Source organism: Opisthocomus hoazin, chromosome Z, assembly GCF_030867145.1.
Source record: "Opisthocomus hoazin isolate bOpiHoa1 chromosome Z, bOpiHoa1.hap1, whole genome shotgun sequence".
NCBI classification, from domain to species: domain Eukaryota; kingdom Metazoa; phylum Chordata; class Aves; order Opisthocomiformes; family Opisthocomidae; genus Opisthocomus; species Opisthocomus hoazin.
Window position 1 is genome coordinate 3,860,805 of NC_134454.1, and position 23,948 is coordinate 3,884,752.

The window sequence follows — 23,948 nt, forward strand, 5'->3', positions numbered from 1 at the left end:
CAGCAAACTTGCTGAGGGTACATTCTAACTCTTCATCCAGGTCGTTGATGAAGCAGTTAAACAAGACTGGGCCCAGTACTGACCCCTGGGGGACACCACTTGTCACCAGCCTCCAACTAGACTCAGCGCCGCTGATGACAACCCTCTGAGTTCTGCCATTCAGCCAGTTCTCTATCCACTTCACCGACCACTCATCCAGCCCATACTTCCCAAGCTTCCCTAGGAGGATATCATGGGAGACTGTGTCGAAAGCCTTGCTGAAGTCGAGGTAGACAACATCCACTGCTCTCCCTTCGTCTACCCAGCCAGTCATGTCATCGTAGAAAGCTATCAGATTGGTCAGGCATGATTTCCCCTTGGTGAATCCATGCTGACTACTCCTGATAACTTTCTTTTCCTCCACTTGCTTGATGATGGCCTCCAGAATGAGCTGCTTCATCACCTTTCTCGGGATGGAGGTGAGGCTGACCGGCCTGTAGTTCCCTGGGTCCTCCTTCTTGGCCTTTTTGAAGACTGGAGTGACACTCCAGTCTTCAAAAAGGGCAATAATCTCCGTGTTTACCCTCTAATCATAATTGGTCTTTTGGCTTTTCTTTCAATTCCAGTTATGACTATTAGATTAGGTTCACATCAGAGGGAGGATGGGTGAGCAGGTACTGATATCGGTTATGAAATTCGAAAAACATCTAAAAAGAGATTATTCTTATGTTAACAATATAGAAAATCCTTTTATAGGATGTAATAACCATTTGCTACCAATCTTGTTCTCCTCAGATGTTATAATTGTACAAACAAACAATTAAATAGATATGGAAACTGCAGCTCTGCATAATCAAACACAGACACTGTCCCCTGCCACTCCCTCCTTTCCCCTTGTCTTTCAGTGGTTTTGTCTTCTTTCTGGACAACTTAGAGATCCAGTCAGTCAAGCAGTTTTATTAGTCAATATGTTAATAGCAGGGAATGGAAAGGAAGGCTATCACGTATTCTTTCCAACAGCACCTGAATGTTCTATACTATTGGGAAAAAAGCAGAGAGTAACTCCATTTGAACCCCGTGTAGTTTGCAATAAAGCATGCAATACAAGAAAGACGAAAGAACGGTTTCTTCCTCTTCCTTCTGCCCTACTCATGCACACAAAACCACAGGACAGGAAACGCTTTGCTTACTTTGTGGGATCATAATGGAAAGTATTTTTTTCCTTTATGAAATCGCATTCAGGATTTACACATGAGGACTGAATCTTTCATAGTTGCATGTAATACTCAAAACTAGGGGACAACGGGGAAAGAGTAATGAGGGTCCTGACCTAAATCAGATTCAAGAGCTAGGCTACTCATGAGACAAGCAGTAGCAGAGGCCTAAGTGCAGCTTCTTCTTAAAGAAGCAAGCTCATGATGCTATTGACAGCAGTGGATCCCACCAGAAGCAGAGCAAGGGCTGTGAGTCACTGACTTGCACAAGCACGAGAGCGTGCCCCCATTGAGACAGGGGACCTCACACTACAGCCTGCTCTTGAGGACCGGCAAGGTCTCCTAGTGCCTAGATTCAAGCTTCTCTTGTTGCATGACCAGCATGACTTAGGAGGCAGATCCTCACACTTCCAGCTAAGCTGAGACCTCGGAAGGAGCCACTTCTCTGCTACAAGTTTTGGAAGGATGTTGCCTCAGTAACTAGCAATAGGTCTTAAGCCAATCATCTCTTCCAATTGGGATGCCTACAAGAGCTCAATGGAAGTAGCAGCTTCTGAGCATCATGCCTCCTGAAGACACTCTCAGCAGATCACGGTCCATCCTTGTGTTTTGGTCCACAGCCCAGTAAAAAGAGCAGAGTGATGATGTAAAATTACAAACTTCCCACTGCAAGGCCTGTGAGTGTACAGAGCTGAGATACCAGCTTTCTTCATCCATTTCTACACACATCAGTTCTGATCAGTATTGACAAAACTGTTTAACTAACCCACACTCTTTCTTCTTTTGTTTACACCAATTGTTTACACCAATGCACGTAGTATGGCCAATAAACAGGAGGAGCTGGAAGCCATTATACAGCAGGACGGCTACGACTTGGTCGCCATCACAGAAACGTGGTGGGACAACTCGCATGACTGGCATGCTGTCATAGATGGCTACAGACTCTTTAGGAAAGACAGACCAACAAGGAGAGGTGGGGGAGTTGCTCTATATGTGAGGCAGCAACTGGAATGCATTGAGCTTGGCCTGGGGGCAAGTGAAGAAGGAGTTGAAAGCTTGTGGGTTAGAATTAAGGGACAGGCTCACACGGGTGACATTACGGTGGGTGTATACTACAGGCCACCCGACCAGGAGGAGGAGGTTGATGAAGCCTTCTACAGGCAGCTGCAAGCAGCCTCACAGTCACAGGCTCTGGTTCTCATGGGGGACTTCAACCACCCTGACATCAGCTGGGAAGACCATACAGCTAGGCAGGTGCAATCCAGGAGGTTCCTACAGAGCATCGATGATAACTTTCTGATGCAAGTGGTGGAGGAACCAACAAGGAAAGGCGCGCTGCTGGACCTTGTGTTAACAAACAAGGAGGGACTGGTGGAGGACGTGAAGGTTGGAGGTAGACTCGGCTGCAGTGACCATGAAATGGTCGAGTTCAGGATCCTGCGTGGAGGAAGCAGGGCGATAAGCAGGATCAAAACCCTGGACCTCAGGAGGGCTGACTTTGGCCTCTTCAAGGAGCTACTGGGAGGAATCCCGTGGGCCAGGGCTCTCGAAGGCAGGGGGGTCCATGAGTGCTGGTCGCTTTTTAAACAACACTTCTTCCATGCACAGGAGCAATGCATCCCCCTGAGAAAGAAATTTAGCAAAGGAGGAAGGAGACCTGCATGGTTAAACAAGGAGCTTCTAGCGGAGATCAGGCAGAAGAGAAAGGTGCATGGCATGTGGAAAGAGGGACAGGCCACTTGGGAAGAGTACAGAAACGTAGTGAGAGCATGCAGGGATGCGACGAGGAAGGCCAAGGCTCACCTGGAATTGAAGCTGGCAAGGGATGTCAAAAACAACAAGAAGGGCTTCTTCAACTACATCAGCAGCAAAAGGAAGGCTAGGGACAATGTGGGGCCGCTGCTGAATGAGGCGGGTGTCCTGGTGACGGAGGATACGGAGAAGGCAGAGCTAATGAATGCCTTCTTTGCTTCAGTCTTCAGTGCTAAGACTGGCCCTCAGGAATCCCAGGCCCCGGAGGTAAGAGAGGAAGCCTACAGAGAGGACGACTTTCCCTTGGTCGAGGAGGACTGTGTGAGGGATCGCTTAAGCGATCTGGATGTCCACAAATCCATGGGCCCCGATGGAATGCACCCACGAGTGCTGAGGGAGCTGGCGGATGTCATTGCTGAGCCACTCTCCATCATCTTTGAGAGGTCCTGGAAGACAGGAGAGGTGCCCGAGGACTGGAGAAAGGCCAATGTCACTCCAATCTTCAAAAAGGGCAAGAAGGAGGACCCAGGGAACTACAGGCCGGTCAGCCTCACCTCCATCCCGGGAAAGGTGATGGAGCACCTTATCCTGGAGGCCATCATGAAGCAAGTGGAAGAAAAGAAGGTTATCAGGAGTAGTCAGCATGGATTCACCAAGGGGAAATCATGCCTGACCAATCTGATAGCTTTCTACGATGACATGACTGGCTGGGTAGACGAAGGGAGAGCTGTGGATGTTATCTACCTTGACTTCAGCAAGGCTTTCGACACAGTCTCCCATGATATCCTCCTGGGGAAGCTGAGGAAGTGTGGGCTGGATGAGTGGTCAGTGAAGTGGATAGAGAACTGGCTGAATGGCAGAACTCAGAGGGTTGTCATCAGCGGCGCTGAGTCTAGTTGGAGGCTGGTGACAAGTGGTGTCCCTCAGGGGTCAGTACTGGGCCCAGTCTTGTTTAACTTCTTCATCAACGACCTGGATGAAGAGTTAGAATGTACCCTCAGCAAGTTTGCTGACGACACCAAACTGGGAGGTGTGGTAGATACACCAGAAGGCTGTGCTGCCATTCAGCGTGACCTGGATAGGCTGGAGAGCTGGGCAGAGAGGAACCTGATGAGGTTCAACAAGGGCAAGTGCAGGGTCCTGCACCTGGGGAGGAACAACCTCATGCACCAGTACAGGCTTGGGGTGGACCTGCTGGAGAGCAGCTCTGCGGAGAGGGACCTGGGTGTCCTGGTGGACGACAGGTTAACTATGAGCCAGCAGTGTGCCCTGGCTGCCAAGAAGGCCAATGGGATCCTGGGGTGCATCAAGAAGAGTGTGGCCAGCAGGACAAGGGAGGTTCTCCTTCCCCTCTACACTGCCCTGGTGAGGCCTCATCTGGAGTACTGTGTCCAGTTCTGGGCTCCCCAGTTCAAGAAGGATGAAGAGCTACTGGAGAGAGTCCAGCGGAGGGCTACAAGGATGGTGAGGGGACTGGAGCATCTCCCCTACGAGGAGAGGTTGAGGGAACTGGGCTTGTTCAGCCTGAAGAAGAGAAGGCTGCGAGGGGACCTTATAAATGCCTACAAATATCTGAAGGGTGGGTGTCAGGAGGATGGGGCCAAGCTCTTTTCAGTGGTGCCCAGTGACAGGACAAGGGGCAATGGGCACAAACTGAGGCACAGGAAGTTCCGTCTGAACATGAGGAGGAACTTCTTCCCTCTGAGGGTGACGGAGCACTGGAACAGGCTGCCCAGGGAGGTTGTGGAGTCTCCTTCTCTGGAGATATTCAAGACCCGCCTGGACAAGGTCCTGTGCAGCCTGCTGTAGGTGACCCTGCTTCGGCGGGGGGGTTGGACTAGATGACCCACAGAGGTCCCTTCCAACCCCTACTATTCTGTGATTCTGTGATTCTGTGATTCTTGAGACAGATATTTCTGACAGGTTTTCTCCGTGGTGAATAGTTATTGGGTCATTAACAAGCAGGACCCAGCACCATATGGACTACAGACAGTGAAGATCATATCACGATTTATCGGTTGCCAAAAGCCACTAAACTCCTTACCTTCTTATCAACCCAGGACATCTGGGCTCACATTCAAACAAAAGTAAAATGCTTATTTACTTGTGTTTGAGGGATGGGCATTTTCATAGATGACTCATATTAAGGTCTGCATCCCCTGTCCAGTACAGATTTTTGTCACTGACTCAGCAGCTTTTTATATTTCATCTGCAGAATATATGCATCACACAGAGTCTTCTCTCATGTAAGAATTCTAGAAAATGCTTAACAAAACCACCCTAAATCTCTCACACAGCAAATGATATAAAGAAGGACAGGACTTTGCCTCCAGGAGATCTCAGTTATTATTGATAAAAAAACATATACTACTTTCACTTCATCCTGAAATGGAGTGAAAATAATTTCAAACAGTATATGACAGTTTATGTCTGCATGTAACTGGGATGAAGAAAAAAACCCAGTAAATTAGAAAAATTCACTTAATCCTTAGGGTTTAAGCAGTATCATTAGGATTATAATTTAAGAGCAGACCTGTGACTTCAAAATTCAGGTGAAATGGCACTAGTTATTTCAGATATATATTGTTGAATACTGAAGGTAATTATATTGTCCATCTTTCTGTGTTACATCCTTCACTCACAAGTAGGAAAAAGGGGAACCAATTGAAAATAAAAATCAAAGAATCAGATAAAAAAAATCCATGAGAAAAATATCTGTCATTTTCATACGTCACACTCTCTGTAAGAAGAGTTAAAATAGTGGCATATTCTTTGCTGAGTTCTATATAAATGTCTTGAACTTGATATGCAATATTTTATTAAGCAAATGACACAAACACTCCATGGTACTGATTTATCCCATCTTTAAATGACTGAGTTTTCCTACATCATTTCTACAAAGACATTTGACTGCAGTAGTAGACATTTCAAAACAGTAAATTCCAATAATCTTTATGTAAAAATAAAGCTGATCTTATGCTTCTAATTAGTCAGAGGGCTGGCAACCAGTAAAGCACATTTTCTGGAAGGGAGGCACAGTAAACTTAACCTCGCACCTCATAAAACGCTTTGTAGTCATCCCAGTGGTGGCTCTCAGCATCCTGTAAAATGCTTGTAGCACAAACTCTGACGCAGTAGTCCGTAACTTGGAACTGGAGAACGTTGATGAATTCCTGATATTGTTGGACAGGCACTACGAACAGGGGTCTGTTCAGAGAGAATGATCAAAGAGGGAAAGATTGAAAGGCTGTGCAGTAGGAGGTAACAATCCCCAGTACTGCAAATGGTTTTGATTATTAGGTATCAATCATTCATTTCCTCTCGGTCCTGGAGTATGAACTTGGCATTCACTTTTGAAAAATATCTGGTCCTTGTTTCACAAGTTCTTTAAGGGTATCTCTCATCTATAAATTCTCATTTAACCAAGCCACCGAGAACTGTACTACTTCATCCTATTTTCTGAGGTAAAAGTACATTTGTCATTCAGTTATTGGGAGATTCTGGGTGGAAGTACAATTACATCAGAACTGAGTGTGATAAAGAAAACATAAACACTGAGTCCAGAGATTAATTTCGGTAGGTAGGTACTAAAACTCCTTCATAATACACTTAAGTAGAATTATTGAGCAATATTTTGGCTCAGACTTCCCATTCACATGCTTCATGCAAGAGAGAGTATAAGATCAGAGGGAAAGTAGCTCAACCTTGCATATAACCCCTTAGAATCACACATTCCTTGAAAATTGTGATAGTTCAGGCTTCCCTGCCAAAAGGCCCAGTGTCGTCTACTTTTAAATTACATATGGCCAGAAACACATGGACCAATAAAGAAATTCCTAGTATCTTCAGTCAAAATCTCCTAAAAGCACAGAAAATATAGCTACATTGCCCCCCAGGTCTTAGACTTTATACTGCTACTTCGTATCTTCTCTAATTATTATTCTGCATGCAATGAAAAATAAATTCTAAATCCACACTGGATGTATTTGATCAAATTTCTGAATACAGATGGTGCAAGGAAGAAGTGCAGGAATGTACATTTATACTGTCCTCTAAGATTGCTATATGGTAAATCAGATTTTATGAAAATTCAGCTACTGTAAAGGTTAGAAATTTTCAGAAACAGGCCTTAGCCCTCTATTTATATGACAGCAGAGTACATTCAGTTCACTGGACAACCCTATTTACTCAAGCTTAATAAATAAAAAATATTGATCTGCAAATCAAATACAGATCTTCAACATAAATAATTTGTTTTGTAATGGCCGCTTTAGATGATCAATAACTTTGATTCAGGTCTTTCCATAAATAGTACACACTGTGCGTGTGCTAAAAAATATTAGGCAATTTGGAAAACTACCACCACGCTGTATCACCAAAACAGAATGAGGTCCTATATTATTTACGCTTGAAATAAAGCATTGTAAGTAAAAGGGACTCACTTTTTGCTCGTTTCTCTCATTAAATTGCTATACATTGTGAGATGCTGAGAGACGTATATTGCTGTGGAGAGGGCAGCATAGAAGTCCTGCAGAGGAGCCTTGGAGGGGACGTCTTTGCTTTTCTCCTCCAGTCTTGCCAGGACAGCTGTTGCCACTTTGCTGCAGGCCTCTACAAAGTTTGCTCTAATTTCCTGAAGAGAATCATCTCTGCATGCCAGAGCCAGTGGAAGCAATGTGTCAAGTTCTTCCATGATGTCAGAACAAAACTGAGAGAAATAAACGTGGCAACAAGTTATTTGTATTCTGACAGCACTGTTTAATTTATACACACTAGGGTCAGATTCTTGAATAATTAAATTGGCACAAAACATAAAAATATTAAATCAGCTTTACAAACATTTCATTCTGTTATACAGGGGAGAAATGTTTATCTACAGTAAATGAATTATTATTTCATTCCTTCTAGCTTTAAAGCTGCATAATATACCCTGGCGGAAAAAAATTAAAAGCATCTTAGCTAGTAATGCCTTCATTTTGTTTATGATTTCATTAGATGTACATTCAAAGCATAAGGTTAATTCCTTGTAAACAAAGATAATTTTCTAGACTAGTTTATTTTGAAAAACATACAAACACATTTCTTCATACTGAATTTGAAAACGAGCTTGTCATCTCTTGGTAAATTCATACATTGATCTCCTTAAAATTATCTCCCAAAAGCTTATGTGTGATATTAAGCAAACATCCATTAACAGCATTCCAAATTTGTGAGAACAGTTGCAAAGCTTACTAAATAAAAAACTTTCAAACACATATTCCCTTAGAAAAACAATTTAATTAATTGTCATAAATGACCTTTCAGCCAAATGAAAGAACTCTAATTTGGCCATATTATTGGTTATGCTGATTAGTTAAATGGCATGTCTAAGGATATGAATACAGAAAATCCCTTTATAGCTATGCTTCAAAGCTTTCAGCATTTTCCCATCGAACCACTTGGTAACAGAGCAGATACTAATCAGAATGTTTTAGAACTTTTTGGATGAAAAAAATAATGCCAGTGAAGTTTAAAAGTTAATTCTTTCAAGTATAGACTGTGGGCTATTGTATAAAGCTCTGTTCAGCCTCATATTGTAACGCCTCTCACTTTCTTCTTAATTCCATTTATATAAGATATAGAATATTAATGGTACTGTAAGTACTTCAAAGTGTAGATGGCAAACAGTCTTGGCATTCTGTCTCCCCTCAAACTTCAGATCTTTTGATACCTGCCTTAGCAATTCGTTTCGGTTGCTCCTCCTGTTGGACTGCTCCGCAGGACTCCCTCATTTGCTGGTTGTTTACAAGACTCATTGCATAGCCTGCAGCTGAAAGCTCTTCTTTCTGCTCACGTTGAAGAATCTTAGCTGAAAAGTCCTCGATTGCTATTGTTATACAGTGAGCCACAGAAGAAGACAGGTCTTTAAATGCATTTCTCCAGCCAAAATTCAGTAAAACAGGCTGAAATACATATTTATATTCAATCAGTCCAAATTCATCATTGAGTGTTATTGTCTGAAACTTCTACCAACATCCATGATTAAATTAAAGGACACCATCACCTTCTGAAATTCATTTTAATAACTTAAAATATAGTCTGCTAGCCTTGAAATCATATTAAAAGCAGTATATATACTCAACAAAAATGAACAGGCATAACAACATTAAATTTGTCATCAAATTTTAAAGAAATAAATTCACAAAAAACCCTGTTTAAACAAGACTGATTTTTAAAAGCCATGCTTTGTCTTCACATTATTTATAATCTTTAATGGAATCTGTTTAACAAAGTCAAATAAATTTATAACCATTTTCAATAGTCTAATAAGTAATCCAGCAATGGATACCCTGTAATAATTTTCACTGCAAGGTAACAACTGGAAGTTACTAACCATGAATATTAATGGAAAACTTTTAGAGAAGCTGGTTTTAACACAGCCACACCGGATTTCACTTCTCTAGAGCCGGATTTAGCAAAGATTAAAATGTTTAAGTAGAGATTTCTAGTTTTAGCCAAGGCTGGATTTTACCATGGTTTACATCAGTTCCCTGCCTTCTATAAACAGAGACTTCTGAAGTTATCTGAAGCACAACAGTTGCGAGAAGTAGACACAGTAGAACATCATTACTTTCCCGCTAATCTTGCTTTGCATTGCTCATATGACACACAGCTGGCTTAAGCCTTACCAGAAGTGGCCAAATGAGAATTGCACCACTTTAAGAGAAGTATTTTACTGATGTAAGATGTACAGTAAAGATCCCCATTACGAGGGCATAGTAGGAGAAAAGGATTCCTAACAAGGTGCAGCTAGAATACTAAATCGGAAGTCAATGAAGGGCTATGAAGTGGAACCCTTCCAGTTTACTTTAATTCAGAAGTTGCCTCCTCCTTCCTTTCCGCTTCCCCACTCCCAATGCTCAACTCCAGTGCATAGAGGCAGTGCCCATGGACCCTCATTTTTGCACTCTCTTTTTTTTTTTTATTTTTTTTATCTTGGGTCAAGTAAAGCTCAATCTTCTCATAATACTGTTCTTTGTAATCTGTAAGATGGAGGAACATTAGTCTCACAAACTGATCCAAAGCACATTTTAAAAAGTCATTTCAGCATTAAAATTGAGCAACTAGGAAATTCAATTCCACCATTGCAAAGGATCAGAATTGTTAAAGCATTTAGATCCCATAAATTCAACAACAAATACTTGTTCTGTAGTAAACAGAAGCCAGACTAAAACTTAATCTTGTGCATACATTGTACAAAGCATAGCGCTTACTCGACAGCTGTTTGGTGACATCAAAGAAACAGGGCATCGTGTGAGTACTTATCCCTATAGGTAGCATCATGATGATCAAATGCTAAGAACTTGATAGATTTTTTTAAGATTCTGCTGTATTTGAGAATAACACTGAAGAAAGTTATCGTATTTTAGAGGTATTTTATTGTTTTGGTATCTTACACTTCTGACGTGAAATCCATTTTGCTTTCAAATCTTCAATAACAACCACTGCTTCATTAATGCCGTAAGATTTTATTCCATCTTAACTAAGACTTTGCACTTAAAATTAATTGCAGTAGCTAAATAATGAAACTGGCAATAGGTGTTTATAATGAACATGGTGACAGACTACGCTGGAGACACAGACAAAAGAAAATCCCCTACAAAGTGTAAGACTCTTTTCATACTCACCTCTTCTACCTGAAGTAACTGTTCAGGAAGCACACTGGTTTCATTTGCTCTAGTTTCTCCTATTAAAAGCTCCCCACTAGCTTTCTTCAGAACTCCTGCACAGTGTGATAAAAGGGATCAAAGTTAAGATTAATTCTGTAGAAAAGTCAGCAGCCTACAACATCTTCTGATATATCAATATGAAGCATAAAAAACCCTCAACAAGATGTAGGGGAATACTAACGTTATGATAAAGTCAAATTCAGGTTATACACAGTTCCTTTTATATAACATGATGAAATCCACATTCCATTGTATTCATATTTTTTATACAAATGCACATATAATGTGTAAAATATAGTTTCCTTTGTCATTAATTCATTTTTATACTGATTGTGCAGTCACCTATTCCTAGGGAGAACAGATAACGTTAGAACAGCTGTGTAGAAATTAATTTCTATTCTTTGTTCAATAAATTATATGAATTGCACACTAATGTATTTTTATAGTTTTTACTTATTTGGAAATGCCACTATGGTAAGAATAAAAAGACAGTTAATTAGTACAGTTATTATAAGCAAAATAATGGTGACAGGAACAAGAAAAAGTGAGGCTCCTTAAGAAGGGCTGGTACAAAGCTCACTCATAAATCTTGAAGTAATGGGAATATTGCCCCATTTTTGACAAGGACAAACCAGTATCTGGGGTAGACAACACTTCCATCAGTGTTTCAAGCAATCCAAGAGGTTCCTGGAAGGCACTGATGATAACTTCCTCCTCCACATGATAAGAGAAGCCAACAAGGACAGTTGTTCTGCTGGATCTCATACTCACCAAAAAGAAGGGGCTTCTTGGGAATGCAAAGGTCAAAGCCAGCCTTTGCTGCAGTGACCATGAAATGGTGGAGTTCAGGATTCTGAAGGCAGGGAGGAGGGTGAAAAGCAAGCTCACAACCCTGGATTTCAGGAGAGCAGACTTTGGCCTCTTCAAAGATCTGCTTGGAAGAGTCCCAGGGGATAAGGTGCTTGATGGAAATGAGGCCCAAGAAAGCTGGTCATTATTCAAGGATCACCTCCTCCAAGCTCAAGAGTTGGAAAACAATGACAGGAGGCCTGCACAGATGAACAAGTTGCTTCTAGTCAAACTCAAAACCAAAATAAAGCACAGAGGGTGGAAGCGAGTATGGGTAACCTGGGAGGAATACAGAAACAATGTCTGAGTAGCCAGGGATGAAGTTAGCAAATGCAACTAAATCTGACCAGTGATGTCCAAGACAAGAAGGGCTTTGTAAGTACATAGGTGACAAACAGAAGACTAGGGAAAACGTGGGCCAATTGCTCAACAAGATGGGGGACCTGGTTACACAGGCATGGAAAAGCCTGAGGTACTGAAAGCCTTCTTTGCCTCAGTCTTTACTGCCAAGACCAGTCTTCAGGAATCCCAGGTCCCAGAGACCAGGGGGTAAGGTTGGAGCAAGGACGATGTACCCTTGGCGGAAGAGTATCAGGCCTGGGAATACTTAAGCAAACTGGACATATATAAGACCATGGGCCCTGATGGGATGCATCCACAAGTGCTGAGGGAGCTGGCAGATGTCCTTGCAAGGCCACTCTCAACAGTCTTTGATCAACGATGGCAACTGGAAGAAGTGTCCAAAGACTGGAGGGAAGCAAATGACAGTCCTATCTTCAACAAGGGCAAGAAGGAGGACTCAGGGAATCACAGGACAGTCAGCCTCACCTCAGTTCCTGGGAAGGTGATGGAGCAACTAATCCTGGAAACCATTTCTATTTGAGACAGCCAGCATGGCTTCACCAAGGGCAAGTCCTGCCTGAACAACCTAGTGGCTTTCTACGATGGCGTGACTAGATCAGTGGGCAAGGGAAGAACTACAGATGTGATCTCTCTGGACTTCTGTAAAGCCTTCGACACAGTCTCTCACGACATCCTTCTCTCTAAATTGGGGAGACAGGGAATTGAAGGGTGGACTGTTCGGTGGATGAGGAATTGGTTGGAAGGTTGCAGCCAGAGGGTAGTGGTCAATGGCTTGATATCCAAATGGATGCCGGTGATGAGTGCAGTCCCTCAGGGGTCCATACAGGGACCGGTGCTGTTTAACATTTTCATCAATGACTTAGACTGCAAGATTGAGTGCACCCTCAGCAAGTTTGCAGATGACACCAAGCTGAGTGGTGCAGTTGACATGCCAGAAGGACAGGATGCCTTCCAGAGGGACCTGGATGAGCTGGAGAAGTGGACCTGTCTGAACCTCATGAGGCTCAACAAGGCCAAGTGCAAGGTCCTGCACATGGGTTGGGGCAACCCCTGCTATCAATACAGGGTGGGGGATGAAAGGATGGAGAGCAGCCCTGCAAAGAAGGACTTGGGGGTACTGTTCGATGAAAAGCTTGACATGAGCCACCAATCTGTGGTTGCAGCCCCGAAGGCCAGCCATGCCCTAGGCTGCATCCCCAGCAGCGTGGGCACAGGGCGAGGGAGGGGATTCTGCCCCTCTGCCCCGCTCTGCTGAGACCCCCCGGGAGTCCTGCGTCCAGCTCTGGAGCCCTCAGCACAGGACAGAGCTGGAGCTGTGGGAGCGGGGCCGGAGGAGGCCCCAGCAATGATGCGAGGGCTGGAACCCCTCTGCTGGGAGGAAAGGCTGGGAGAGCTGGGGCTGCTCAGCCTGGGGAAGAGAAGGCTGCAGGGAGACCTTAGAGCAGCTGCCAGGGCCTGGAGGGGCCTATAGGAAAGATGGGAATAATCTTTGTAGCAAGGTCGGCTGGGGACAGGACAAGCGGTGATGGCTTTAAACCAAGAGAGGGTAAATTTAGACTAATATATATGGAAGAAATTTTTTACCATGAGGGTGGTGAAACCCAGGCACAGGTTGCCCAGAGAGATGGTGGAGGCCCCATCCCTGGAACCATTCGAGGCCAGGCTGGACGGGGCTCTGAGCAACCTGATCTGGGACCTTAGAAATGCTTATAAATATCTGCAGGGTGGGCGTCAGGAGGATGGGGCCAGACTCTTTTCAGTGGTGCCCAGCGACAGGACAAGGGGCAACGGGCACAAACTGAAGCCAAGGAAGTTCCAGTTGAACATGAGGAAGCACTTCGTCACTCTGAGGGTGATGGAGCACTGGAACAGGGTGCCCAGAGAGGTTGTGGAGTCTCCTTCTCTGGAGATATTCAAGACCCACCTGGATACGGTCCTGTGCAGCTTGCTCTAGGTGACCCTGCTTTGGCAGGGGGTTGGACTGGGTGACCCACAGAGGTCCCTTCCAACCCCTGCCATTCTGTGATTCTGTGATTCTGTGCTTGAAGATGTCCCTGCTCACTGCAGGGGGGTTGGGCTAGATGACCTCTGAAGGTCCCTTCCAACCCAAAGCATTCTATGATTGTATGATTTCCAGGCACATTATGGACAAAAAAATTCACCAGCAGTACTCAGCATGGCTTCACCAAGGGAAAGTCATGCTTGAACAACTTGATGAATGTCAATGAAGAAATGATTGGTTTAGTAGATGAGGGGAGAGCAGCGGATAGTGTCTACCTGGACTTCAGTAAGGCCTTTGACACTGTCTCTCATAAGATCCTGTTTTGCTACAAGCTGTAGACAAGCTCTCGACATATGGGCTGGGTAAGCAGGCGGACTGAAAGAGGTGGATTGAAAACTATCTGAATTGCCAGGCCCAGAGTGTGGTGATGAGTGGCACAAAGTCTAGCTGGAGGCCAGTAACTAGTGATCTATTTCAGGGATCAGTACTGGTCCAGTTCTATTTAACATCTTCATTAATGATCTGGATGATTGAGCAGAGTTTGCAGATGACACCAAACTGGGAGGAGTGGCGGCTATACCAGAGGGTCATGCTGCCATCCAGAGGGACCTCAACAGGCTGGAGAAATGGGCACACAAAAGTTCAACCAGTAGAAATGCAAAATCCTGCACCTGGAGATGCAAAATTGTGCACCTGCACCACGCATCAGTACATGCTGGGGGCCACCCAGCTGGAAAGCAGCTTTGCAGAAAAGGACTTGGAGGTCCAGGTGGACACTAAGTTGACTATGAGCCAGCAATGTGTCCTTGCTGCAAAGAAGGCTAATGGTATCCTGGGTTGCATTAGGCAAAGCACTGCTAGCAGGTCAAGGGAGGTGATCCCCTCTACTCAGCACTTGTGAGGCCACACCTGGAGTTCTGTGTCCAGTTCTGGACTCTCAGTACAAGACAGACATGGACATACTGGAGAGTGCCCAACTAAAGGCCATGAAGATGATTAAGGGACTAGAGCCTTTTACATGTCAGAAGAGGCTAGAAGCACTGTGACTGTTTAGCCAGGAGAAAAGAAGGTTTGTGGGGGATCTCATTAATGTATATAAATTCGTGAAGGGAGAGTGCAAAGGGGACACAGCCAGGGTCTTCTCAGCAGTGCCCAGTGACAAGACCAGAGGCAATGGGCACAGACAGAAACACAGGAGGTTCCCTCTGAACATCAGGAAATGCTTTCTTCCTGCGAGGGTGACCGAGCACTGGAATAGGTTGTCCAGAGAGGCTATCACAGAACCACAGAATAGTAGGGGTTGGAAGGGACCTCTGTGGGTCATCTAGTCCAACCCTCCCGCCGAAGCAGGGTCACCTACAGCAGGCAATGGGGTCTCTATCCTCAGAGATACTCAAAACCTGTCTGGACATGATCCTGGGCAACAGACTGTACATGGACCTGCTTGAGCAAGGGTTGTTGGACCAGACGACTTCCAAAGGTCCCTTCCAACCTCAGCCATTCTGTGATTCTGTCAGTCTGTGTTTTGAAAGGAATATGAGAATAAAACCAAACAATATGGTATTTTTCAAATTTGTCTCCTAGCATAAAGCTGGTAAACAACACAGGTGCAGATATTCCTAATTTAAGGTATGTAAGTCACGCGAAATTAAAACCAAGAAGTTCTACATGATTGTGAGCTGTCAAGCATTGTTAAAGGTTATCTTCTAAGCATAAACTTTTAGGTCTTCAGTCACCTGAAGCTACTGGCAGTACACACAGCCAAGGTCTAAAGAGCTTTTCTTTTTTCTACGGAATACCAAGTATTTGCACATACATAGGTTTTCATTTACCCAAGGTGGATTTTAGCTTTCCCCATAACAATTCACCCTCTGGAAATAAACACTCAGCTTTTCATACACCTATACAACATTCTAAAGCTTCAAGGTTTTTGTGCTTTTTTTTCCCAAGCCTGTTTTCATTTGCATTTTCAAAAGACGTCAGGGAAAACCAGATCTGAGCTGGGAAAAATGAAAGATAAAATGGTAGAATATAAAAAGAGAAGAGCCTAACCAGGTCTAGCTCCCTGATCATTCAACATATTTACAGTCAGCTTTTTACAATATGTTTTAATGTATTTTATGACTTTCCTACAGTTTTCTTCAGAAAGTACTCCAGAATGAAAAAAAAACAACCCGACTGGGTATTTTCACCTCTTTTCTATTCTATGCTTTGTACCTCAAATTTGCCCTGTTTTTCCTTGCAGTTCTTCTTTTTTACAGATATAACACCTCATTCTAAAGAAAAGCACAATTGATTTTCTATATATTCACATTTTCTTATTGTCACTACTTAACTACTTGTAATTTTTTATATCAAGACTTTGAAGAAAACCTTTAAAATTTAACCTAAAATCCTTGTGTAGTTGTGGAATTGCTGCCTTACCTGTTAAGAACTCACAGCTGAGAAAAATCGTTATCTAGCTGATGGTAGGTTTGTTTCTCCAGGATCAGAGGCGAAGATCAAAATGCTGCTTCCACCACCATCAGTCATTTTAAAGGTTCCTTCATTTTTAAATTAACAGGTTCTACTAGATCTCCCCAACTCCTTTTCTAACTAACAGCATGGGCATGTGTATCCTACATTCATATACATCTATCTACATGCATGCTGGCTCACGCACACATAAAAGCTTTTCTGGTCTTCCCAAAGAAGCCCCAGGGTCAAGCCTCCTACCTTTGACTGAGTTCCTTTGGTTTCCCAAATTTTTATTTTTCCCAAATCTCACCCATCTACTTTTTCACTTGTCCTCTGACTGTCTTGCCCTAATCAGCAAACTCCCCTGGGAAATAAAAGTGCATCTTTACTCAAGAGACCGGTACAGCTGCTGTAGTGAAGCTACTCAAGCCCCATTAGTTTCTCATTGCAGACAGGAAGGCGGGCAATGGGAGGGCGGAAGCATCCCTACCTAGACAGCCATAATTTTCCACACAAATTCTGTGACTCCTCTCTTCTCCCAAATTCCAAACCTCAAACTCTATCTGCACAGATAAAAGAAATGTATGCAATCCTCCTCATATGGCTGCTTAGAGGACAGAATTTGCAGAATGAGAATGTCATGAAAGAAGGAGATGGAGGCTGAAGGACAACTCAGTTTTTCATACTTGCTCCATTTCCAAAGCATATTCTACACTTCCACCGTTCTTGATTATTCGGGAAGATCAGATTAATCACAAATCCTTGCTGTATTTTTCTTGAAACTTGTGTTCTACAAACTTGATAAACTGCTCATACTTTGTGTACTTCCTTCAGTATACCAGCCAGGCAGCTTGAATCATTTGGATAGTAACTGTTCAGAACAAGATTGTATCAAGTCCTTCACTTAAAATGAAAACTCTTCAGTGAACTTTCCTTATGTGCATTAAAATTTGTCTGGGATTATTCTTCTCTGTAAAGCAAATCTTTTTGCCTATGTCCCCTTTGTCTTCAACGCATTTAGTTCTTTCTCAAATTCAGTATTTTACTGGTTTTGTAATGATGATGGCAGTGAGACCTTTTGCATAGTTAATATACTTTTTTTTCCTTCCTTATAATAAGATGTATTATTTTTTCTACAGAATTCCACAGCTTTCCTATTTTTTTCACAACATTTAGGGTCATTAGAACAGTCATTGTGACACCATCTTGCATGCAGCATAGAAAGGCAAAGCATCAAGGAAACATTTTGTATAACAGTTCACCAACTGTGAATAAGGTAAGTAACAGTGCCATCAAAGTGGCTTACTAGCTGGGTTCATCTGGCTCAGCCAGAACTTTTATTGAAACTGTACTGGAAATAATATATCTTGCAGAAACGGGAAATACTACTCCCCCACAAATATGAATAAGCAGAAGAAACAAAAAAATATTTGACTAGCTGTAGATTAAACAACCTCCCGCTTTCTATCTCCAGTAATGGACTTTTTATTTGTTGTACTATACTGAGAAACCTGTATTAACACAAATACAGAAAACGTACATCAGAAATCAAACTCCGTCCTAATGTAAATTCCTTCTTCACTTTGGATTGATCTGCTGAAGGTATATATTTCTCAAAGAAGCTACTTGAACATCTTGATTTGAGACCAAAGCAAAAATCACACCTTTTCTTTCTTGATTCTTTACTACTACAAAGTCTATGAAGAGGATGCACCTCATAAATTTGATTCCATACTCCTTTTATTACACTTTCCAGAAATGGATATAGTGTAAAGGATTTCTTCTTATGCTGTGAAGGAAAAACCTTTGCAAATCTTTGCAGTCCCCTGAGGCAAAGCTTGTAAACCTAAGGGCTTGACAACTTTGCCCACAGTGTTTTCAAAGAGCTCCACTGGAAAAAGCTTTTCTTGGTACTCATTATCTGATCTGTCCAAAGCTCACCTTTCTCACTGGAATGGAAAAAAAAAGTGAGAGACAGATGAAAGTACGTTAGATGTTTTTGATTTTTTAAAAGTCTCAACAAGAGGCTTCTGAAAAGCCAGAGGGAAGAGAAATCTACCTTAAAGATGGGAAGAGAATGCAATTTGGCAGGATTCTGAACCAAAATCTCCTGCTTAACCCTTGGCTGCAGCTGAACGTTCCAGATTCTTTCAAAGAGAACAACTCCTGTGATGCTGCACGTACTAGGTATGTCAGAACATCTCAGGAATTTCAACTGAAAGTAAATAGGGAAGCAGATTATCTCATCATAGTGGGCATGACAAAATACCGGCAGAAGAGAGGGTTAAATGTCTAGTCAAGAAAAAAAACAAGGTGCTTACTCCTTTAATCTTCTGAAATCTATTGCTTGTAGTGGAATGAAGCAACATTAGACAACACTGAGAATAAGTGTTCTGTAAATGTTAGAAAAACATGGATGACTTTCCTCAGAAAGGTAGAGTAGCAGTCTTGTCTAGGTGCCACACTAGGGTGTAGCGATGGAACAAAACCACATCATCATTTATTTGTCTGGGAACTTTTCATGATATTCTCCTTTTATTTAAGAGAAAACTTGAACACTACATTGGTAGTAGATGTGTATTTATACAACCTTTTAAAAATTGTGCTTAGATAACGCAAAAATAATTTGAAGTCAAGTGTAAATCTTGGCATGTAGATACTGCTCATGGAGGAATACATGCTAAGTTAGGTCTGGTAAAGGAAAGTCAAAAAATAAAATCAAGAAGAACTGGATGGAGAACAGTGAAAAGTAGTTAAGAGTGGAAAATGCAATCCATAGAATTTTTTTCTATCTGTGCAAAACAGTTTGGGAAAATGAGGATTCTGAATATATTCCAGAAGATGCCGGATACAGAACTCTCAAACTGAACTCAGAGTAGTGCCCGTATCACCTAAGAAAAATCTCTACATCCATCTCCCTACAGAGTTCACTCTGGTTCACTGTTTCCTTTGGTGCTATTGTCTGCCATGGGGTTACCATCAGAGAACACTGGTAGGCAGTAGTTCCCTCTAACATCTATTTTCAACCACCTAAATTGGTCTTCATAGGATTCCATTGTGCACACTGCAAAGAAACTTGTCTTGTTGCCAGCTAGAACTGTGAACTACATGTCTTTCTTTTCTTCACTGTTCTTTTTTTGGTTCACAAGCAACCTCCTACCAAAAGCAGAATCCGCAGAAGAGACTACATCCAAGCGATAATGCAATGAAAAAGTATGAAGAGAAGCCCAGGTGGCCACCTTGCAAATTTCCAATGTGGAAGCCTTCGACCTCTCCGCCCAAGAAGCAGCTATAGTCCTAGTGTAATGAGCTTTACAAACCCTGGGAGCCTCTTTACCCTTAACTACATACGCCTCCCTAATACAATCCCTTAACCATCTAGCTAAGGAACTCTTAGAAGCCATTTGACCCCTCTTAAGACCCCCTAAGAGTACAAACAATCTGTCAGAAGATATGAAATCTTTGATTCTTCTGTGATAAACCCTAAGTGTTCTTCTTACATCCAATTTATGCAGCCATTGCTCTTTGTCATCGCTGGGTTTAGGGAAAAATGAGGGCCAAGAAACCGTCTGGTTTAGATAAAACTCAGATGCCATCTTTGGGACAAAAAAAAATTTAAAAAGAGGAACCATCCAAAGAACTACTTTGTTTCTGATAGAACTTTACACATGTTCTATATATCAAGATTGAAGTACTATGGGATATGCTGAACAAAAATCAACTAAAACTGCCATTGAAACAGCTATACACATAAACGCAACACTTGACACAAGCACAAGAAAAAACATAATTTTTGTTGCATCTCTGCATGAGTTACATAGATAAAAAGGCTCCTGTGAATACTAAAAGCAACCAAAAAGAAAAGGAAGTAAGTGCAAGGTTCCAGTCTATGTGATGCCTAGGGAAACTTTAGCTCACTTGGATATTAGCCTACCTTTTACGAAATGGCCATCTCCCCTTAATTTACCAGCAGTACTACTTGCAGAGGACTGGTACTTCAGACATACCTACACCGCAGTGACTGCAGGGTAGTCCAGATACACCCAACCTAGCTTTAAACCAGTGAGAGAGAGTACAGGTAGTGCTCTAGCAACAGCAGTGCACAGTTCAATTTGGGCTAATTTGCTCTGCTGCTTAAGCTGGTTCTGCAGCCTGTGCTACCCTGTGAACCTTATACTGGTCCCTGAGTCAATTTAAAGCTGCCTTGAATGGATCTGCACTCTATATTCTGTTAAATTAAACAGATTTCTAGTAAGAAGTCTTCTAAATAAATACAGAAGATGGCCATTGTATTTTTTAGTCACACATTATAATGTGTTCTGATGAAAATAAAGCAAGCATTCTAAGAAATCCTTCTCATCAAAACTCAGCCTTCATCGGTGAAAAAAATAAGAATATCATCCCAATATAGGACATTAGCAGAGAAAATCTTAAATCCCTTAAATCCCGCAACTACTGGGAACATTGCTCTCATTCTCCCATATCAAATCATCTTTCACTTCATCACTACAACTGAGATTTCTGACAATACGAAGTGAAAATAACACCCACAAACCCCTCTTCTAGCCTGACTTTTAAAAAAAATTTCTCTGGCCACGTCTTCTCTTCACATATTCTCCAGAAACTGATATTACTGAGCAAAGTTTTGAGAATAAAACCACCTGATCAGAACAGCAACACTAAAAACAAAGGTATATCTGATGACTTCACTAACATCACCTATGAAAGACTTACCTTCACCTCTGCTTCAGGGTAAAAGTAATTTTACAGTTTCTTTAGAACAGGCCATCTACCCAGAAGACTGACTCCTACAACAAGGTCTGGTAACATTTCCCTTTCAGATTTGATTATGTAGAGGTACCATTTAAGTACCTACTTGCCATAGACCTGGTTACTCTAAAAAGGTATTCCTCAAAGAAGAAGGCTTAACACAATTTTGAGGAACAGTTCTGAATGTAATTAAACTTGGAGAAATGCCTGCAGGATAAAGTCCTAAATACACTTACTGGAAAGTGAAATACTTCTTGTTAATTTTGCAGTCATTAAGATCTCTGAATTACTGGAGATCACATGTCTTAAAGTGTAGTTAGTTAAACACTTCAAATAAATTTGCCATTCAAGAGTTTTTCAATTTTTTTATGTTCTATCACAGAATATGCAAATAAAAATAACACTTAAAACTACCCTTATGGAATGTATAAGCTATCCTCCACGTAAGTTTACTGTTATACCTCTTTTTAGGATCAAGGCCATAAAATGTGAAACAGCATGTAATAGTTTAACATTTCTTGGGAACTGGTAAAACGGAGAGCTTAAAGGAGGCAGAAATACATTGAAAGCAATAGCAAAAATGGAACCTGAATGCAAATTCTATTTGAGCTTTGACGTATATTCTAAAAATACATAGGTTAACCTGTATTTCTTTATTTCAGAGTGTCAGTATTACAGATGAAGAATCTATCAACAAAATGCAAGCCTCAGAACTCTCCTATTTCATACTTTTTCACTTTTTATCAATTTAGTATTTCGAGACCACATTCCCCAAACACCTTCCTTCTCTGCCTGCAGCTTGACTAGAGAGATATCAAATATTCGACTCCACCTACCCTCTCTCCCTGAGCAGCCTGGCCTCATTTCTGGTCTGATCCTTTCCTGTAATATAATCAAAGCTCTTGAAACCACTTGCTCTCTGGTGACCTGGAATCTCTCTACTGGCAGAAGTAGCAGAGCAGAAGAACATGTATGAGCATACTGTCACCTGGAAGGTGTTATTCAGTTGAATTTTCAGGATTTCAGGTTCTCCTCATATGACATGAATGTAATGAGATGAAAAAGAGAGTGAGCTTGGAATCCAAAGCAAATGCAAACCTGAGGCTTGATCGTGAAGCCATTTACTTTGTGATGTAGAGCCTACTTCTACAAAATACCCGCTGAAGCCAGAGGGATAAGCATGATAGTAAACATAGCACATACCAGTTTGTGAGAACTACAGGTTAAAGCAGAACTATATACTAAAATATTTAGCTACTTGTATACTAAGATCAATTAACCTGATGTTCAAGTCAGTATTTTTCTCTCTTGAAAATGGCAGCTTTCAAGAACACGTTCAGAAACAGTCACAGTTTCAAAGAATTCAGACTCCATGTATTGTTTTGCCCTACATGAAATACAGGATTTTACAGATAATTCAACAGGAGATATTATGTTACAGTGTTTGATAGCTTTTCATTATGATTCTCCATCAATAACTACTGTATGTCACATCTTTACACACAACCATCAGTTCTTTTCCACAAGTCATTGTGGTCAAATATATATCCGCATATTTAAAAATATTTTCAGTTCATATGGTAATAAAATTGTTTATAAAATACATGACATAAATTAGGTGATTAATGTTGAAAATCATATAAAATTATCCTTTTACTCAAAGCAGAATCAGTAAATAAGGAAAAGCATTAATTACCTTGAACATCCTTACTCTTCTCCGTAAATGAAGGCACCAAAAGAATTTCTGCCAAGAGCTCTTTAATTTTTTCTTCCATTAGTAAGAAGAGTTTGATAAGTTGAGAAAGACATTTGAGTTGATACGATGTTAAGCAGAAGTTTCTTCCTTCTTTGGGGTAGTCTTGGGAAGCTATTCAAGTAAAATCATAAAATACCTTTTACTACTGCGTAAAACATTATCCTGCAAAACCAATTATGTAAGAAAGTATGTATCAAGTGAATTCATTTTTGTCATAGCATAATGTTATCCTTTCCTCATTATAAAATACTGTTATGTTAGTTCTTCCTAAATCTTTGGCATTTCTCAAATATTTGGGAAGTTACAACTAAATTCCAGGTTTTGTTATCCATTAACTAGGATTTTTTCCAAGCAACAGATATACTCAGAAACCTTCTCACCTGTGTTTTACAGAAAAACCACTGTGTTGCAAAAACTGATTGAACAAAAGGAAAAAACCACGTCATTACTATATTTTAATGGTTTGGGACATCACATCACTACACTGTCACTCTGCAAGTCACCTTGTCTGTTTAACAATCTGCTAGCACAATACAGTTGATGAATATGACATTTGAGTGAAAAGAAACATCAATCTAACACTCCACAACTTTAAATATGTGGGGTATGAAAACAAGTGAGACTGTCAGTGAACAAATATCAGCAAGTATTATATGTATAAGCATTTGGTATTTTAAAGAAGAAACCGAACATTTTATTTTGAAAGGTTAACACTTGTAATCGTAACATATAATCATGTCACATCAACCAGGGAACTCTGATTTAAGCACAGTCAGACTGTGAAAGACTGTGAGCTGTTTCCAATTCAGTATTACCAAATGACATGGTTTTAAGTATTTTAATTTTATAACTTCTTTAAATGTAATAAATTTGCACTTCTGTGCAAATTGTGGTGAGCTGATACCATATTCCTATGCAGTTCTGTTGCAGATGTAACATCAGCAGAATAGTTTATGTAGAAAGTGTCAGAGTGAGAGCCAGAGTAGTTTGAAAGGGAAGCTCTGAAAGACGAAAACAAATAGAAATGGATTGAAATGTACTTTTATGTGTCAAATCTCTCTTACCTTTGCAATTTTGAAGTACTCAGTACCTCCCTT

The 23,948-nt window shown here is 41.5% G+C and overlaps 1 protein-coding gene across 2 annotated transcripts in view; it reads right to left on the reverse strand.

Moving 5' to 3' along the window:
• The window catches only part of KIAA0825 (KIAA0825 ortholog), a 251,925-nt gene that overhangs the window by 159,769 nt on the left and 68,208 nt on the right, over nt 1-23,948 (reverse strand). For both annotated transcript variants that reach the window (XM_075446981.1, XM_075446980.1), the window contains exons 6-10: nt 22,792-22,962; nt 10,613-10,707; nt 8,660-8,887; nt 7,388-7,653; nt 6,002-6,152 (exon numbers count right to left, since the gene is read on the reverse strand). In XM_075446981.1, the coding sequence (XP_075303096.1) occupies nt 6,002-6,152; nt 7,388-7,653; nt 8,660-8,887; nt 10,613-10,707; nt 22,792-22,962 (911 nt within the window). The remainder of the gene's footprint in view (nt 1-6,001; nt 6,153-7,387; nt 7,654-8,659; nt 8,888-10,612; nt 10,708-22,791; nt 22,963-23,948) is intronic.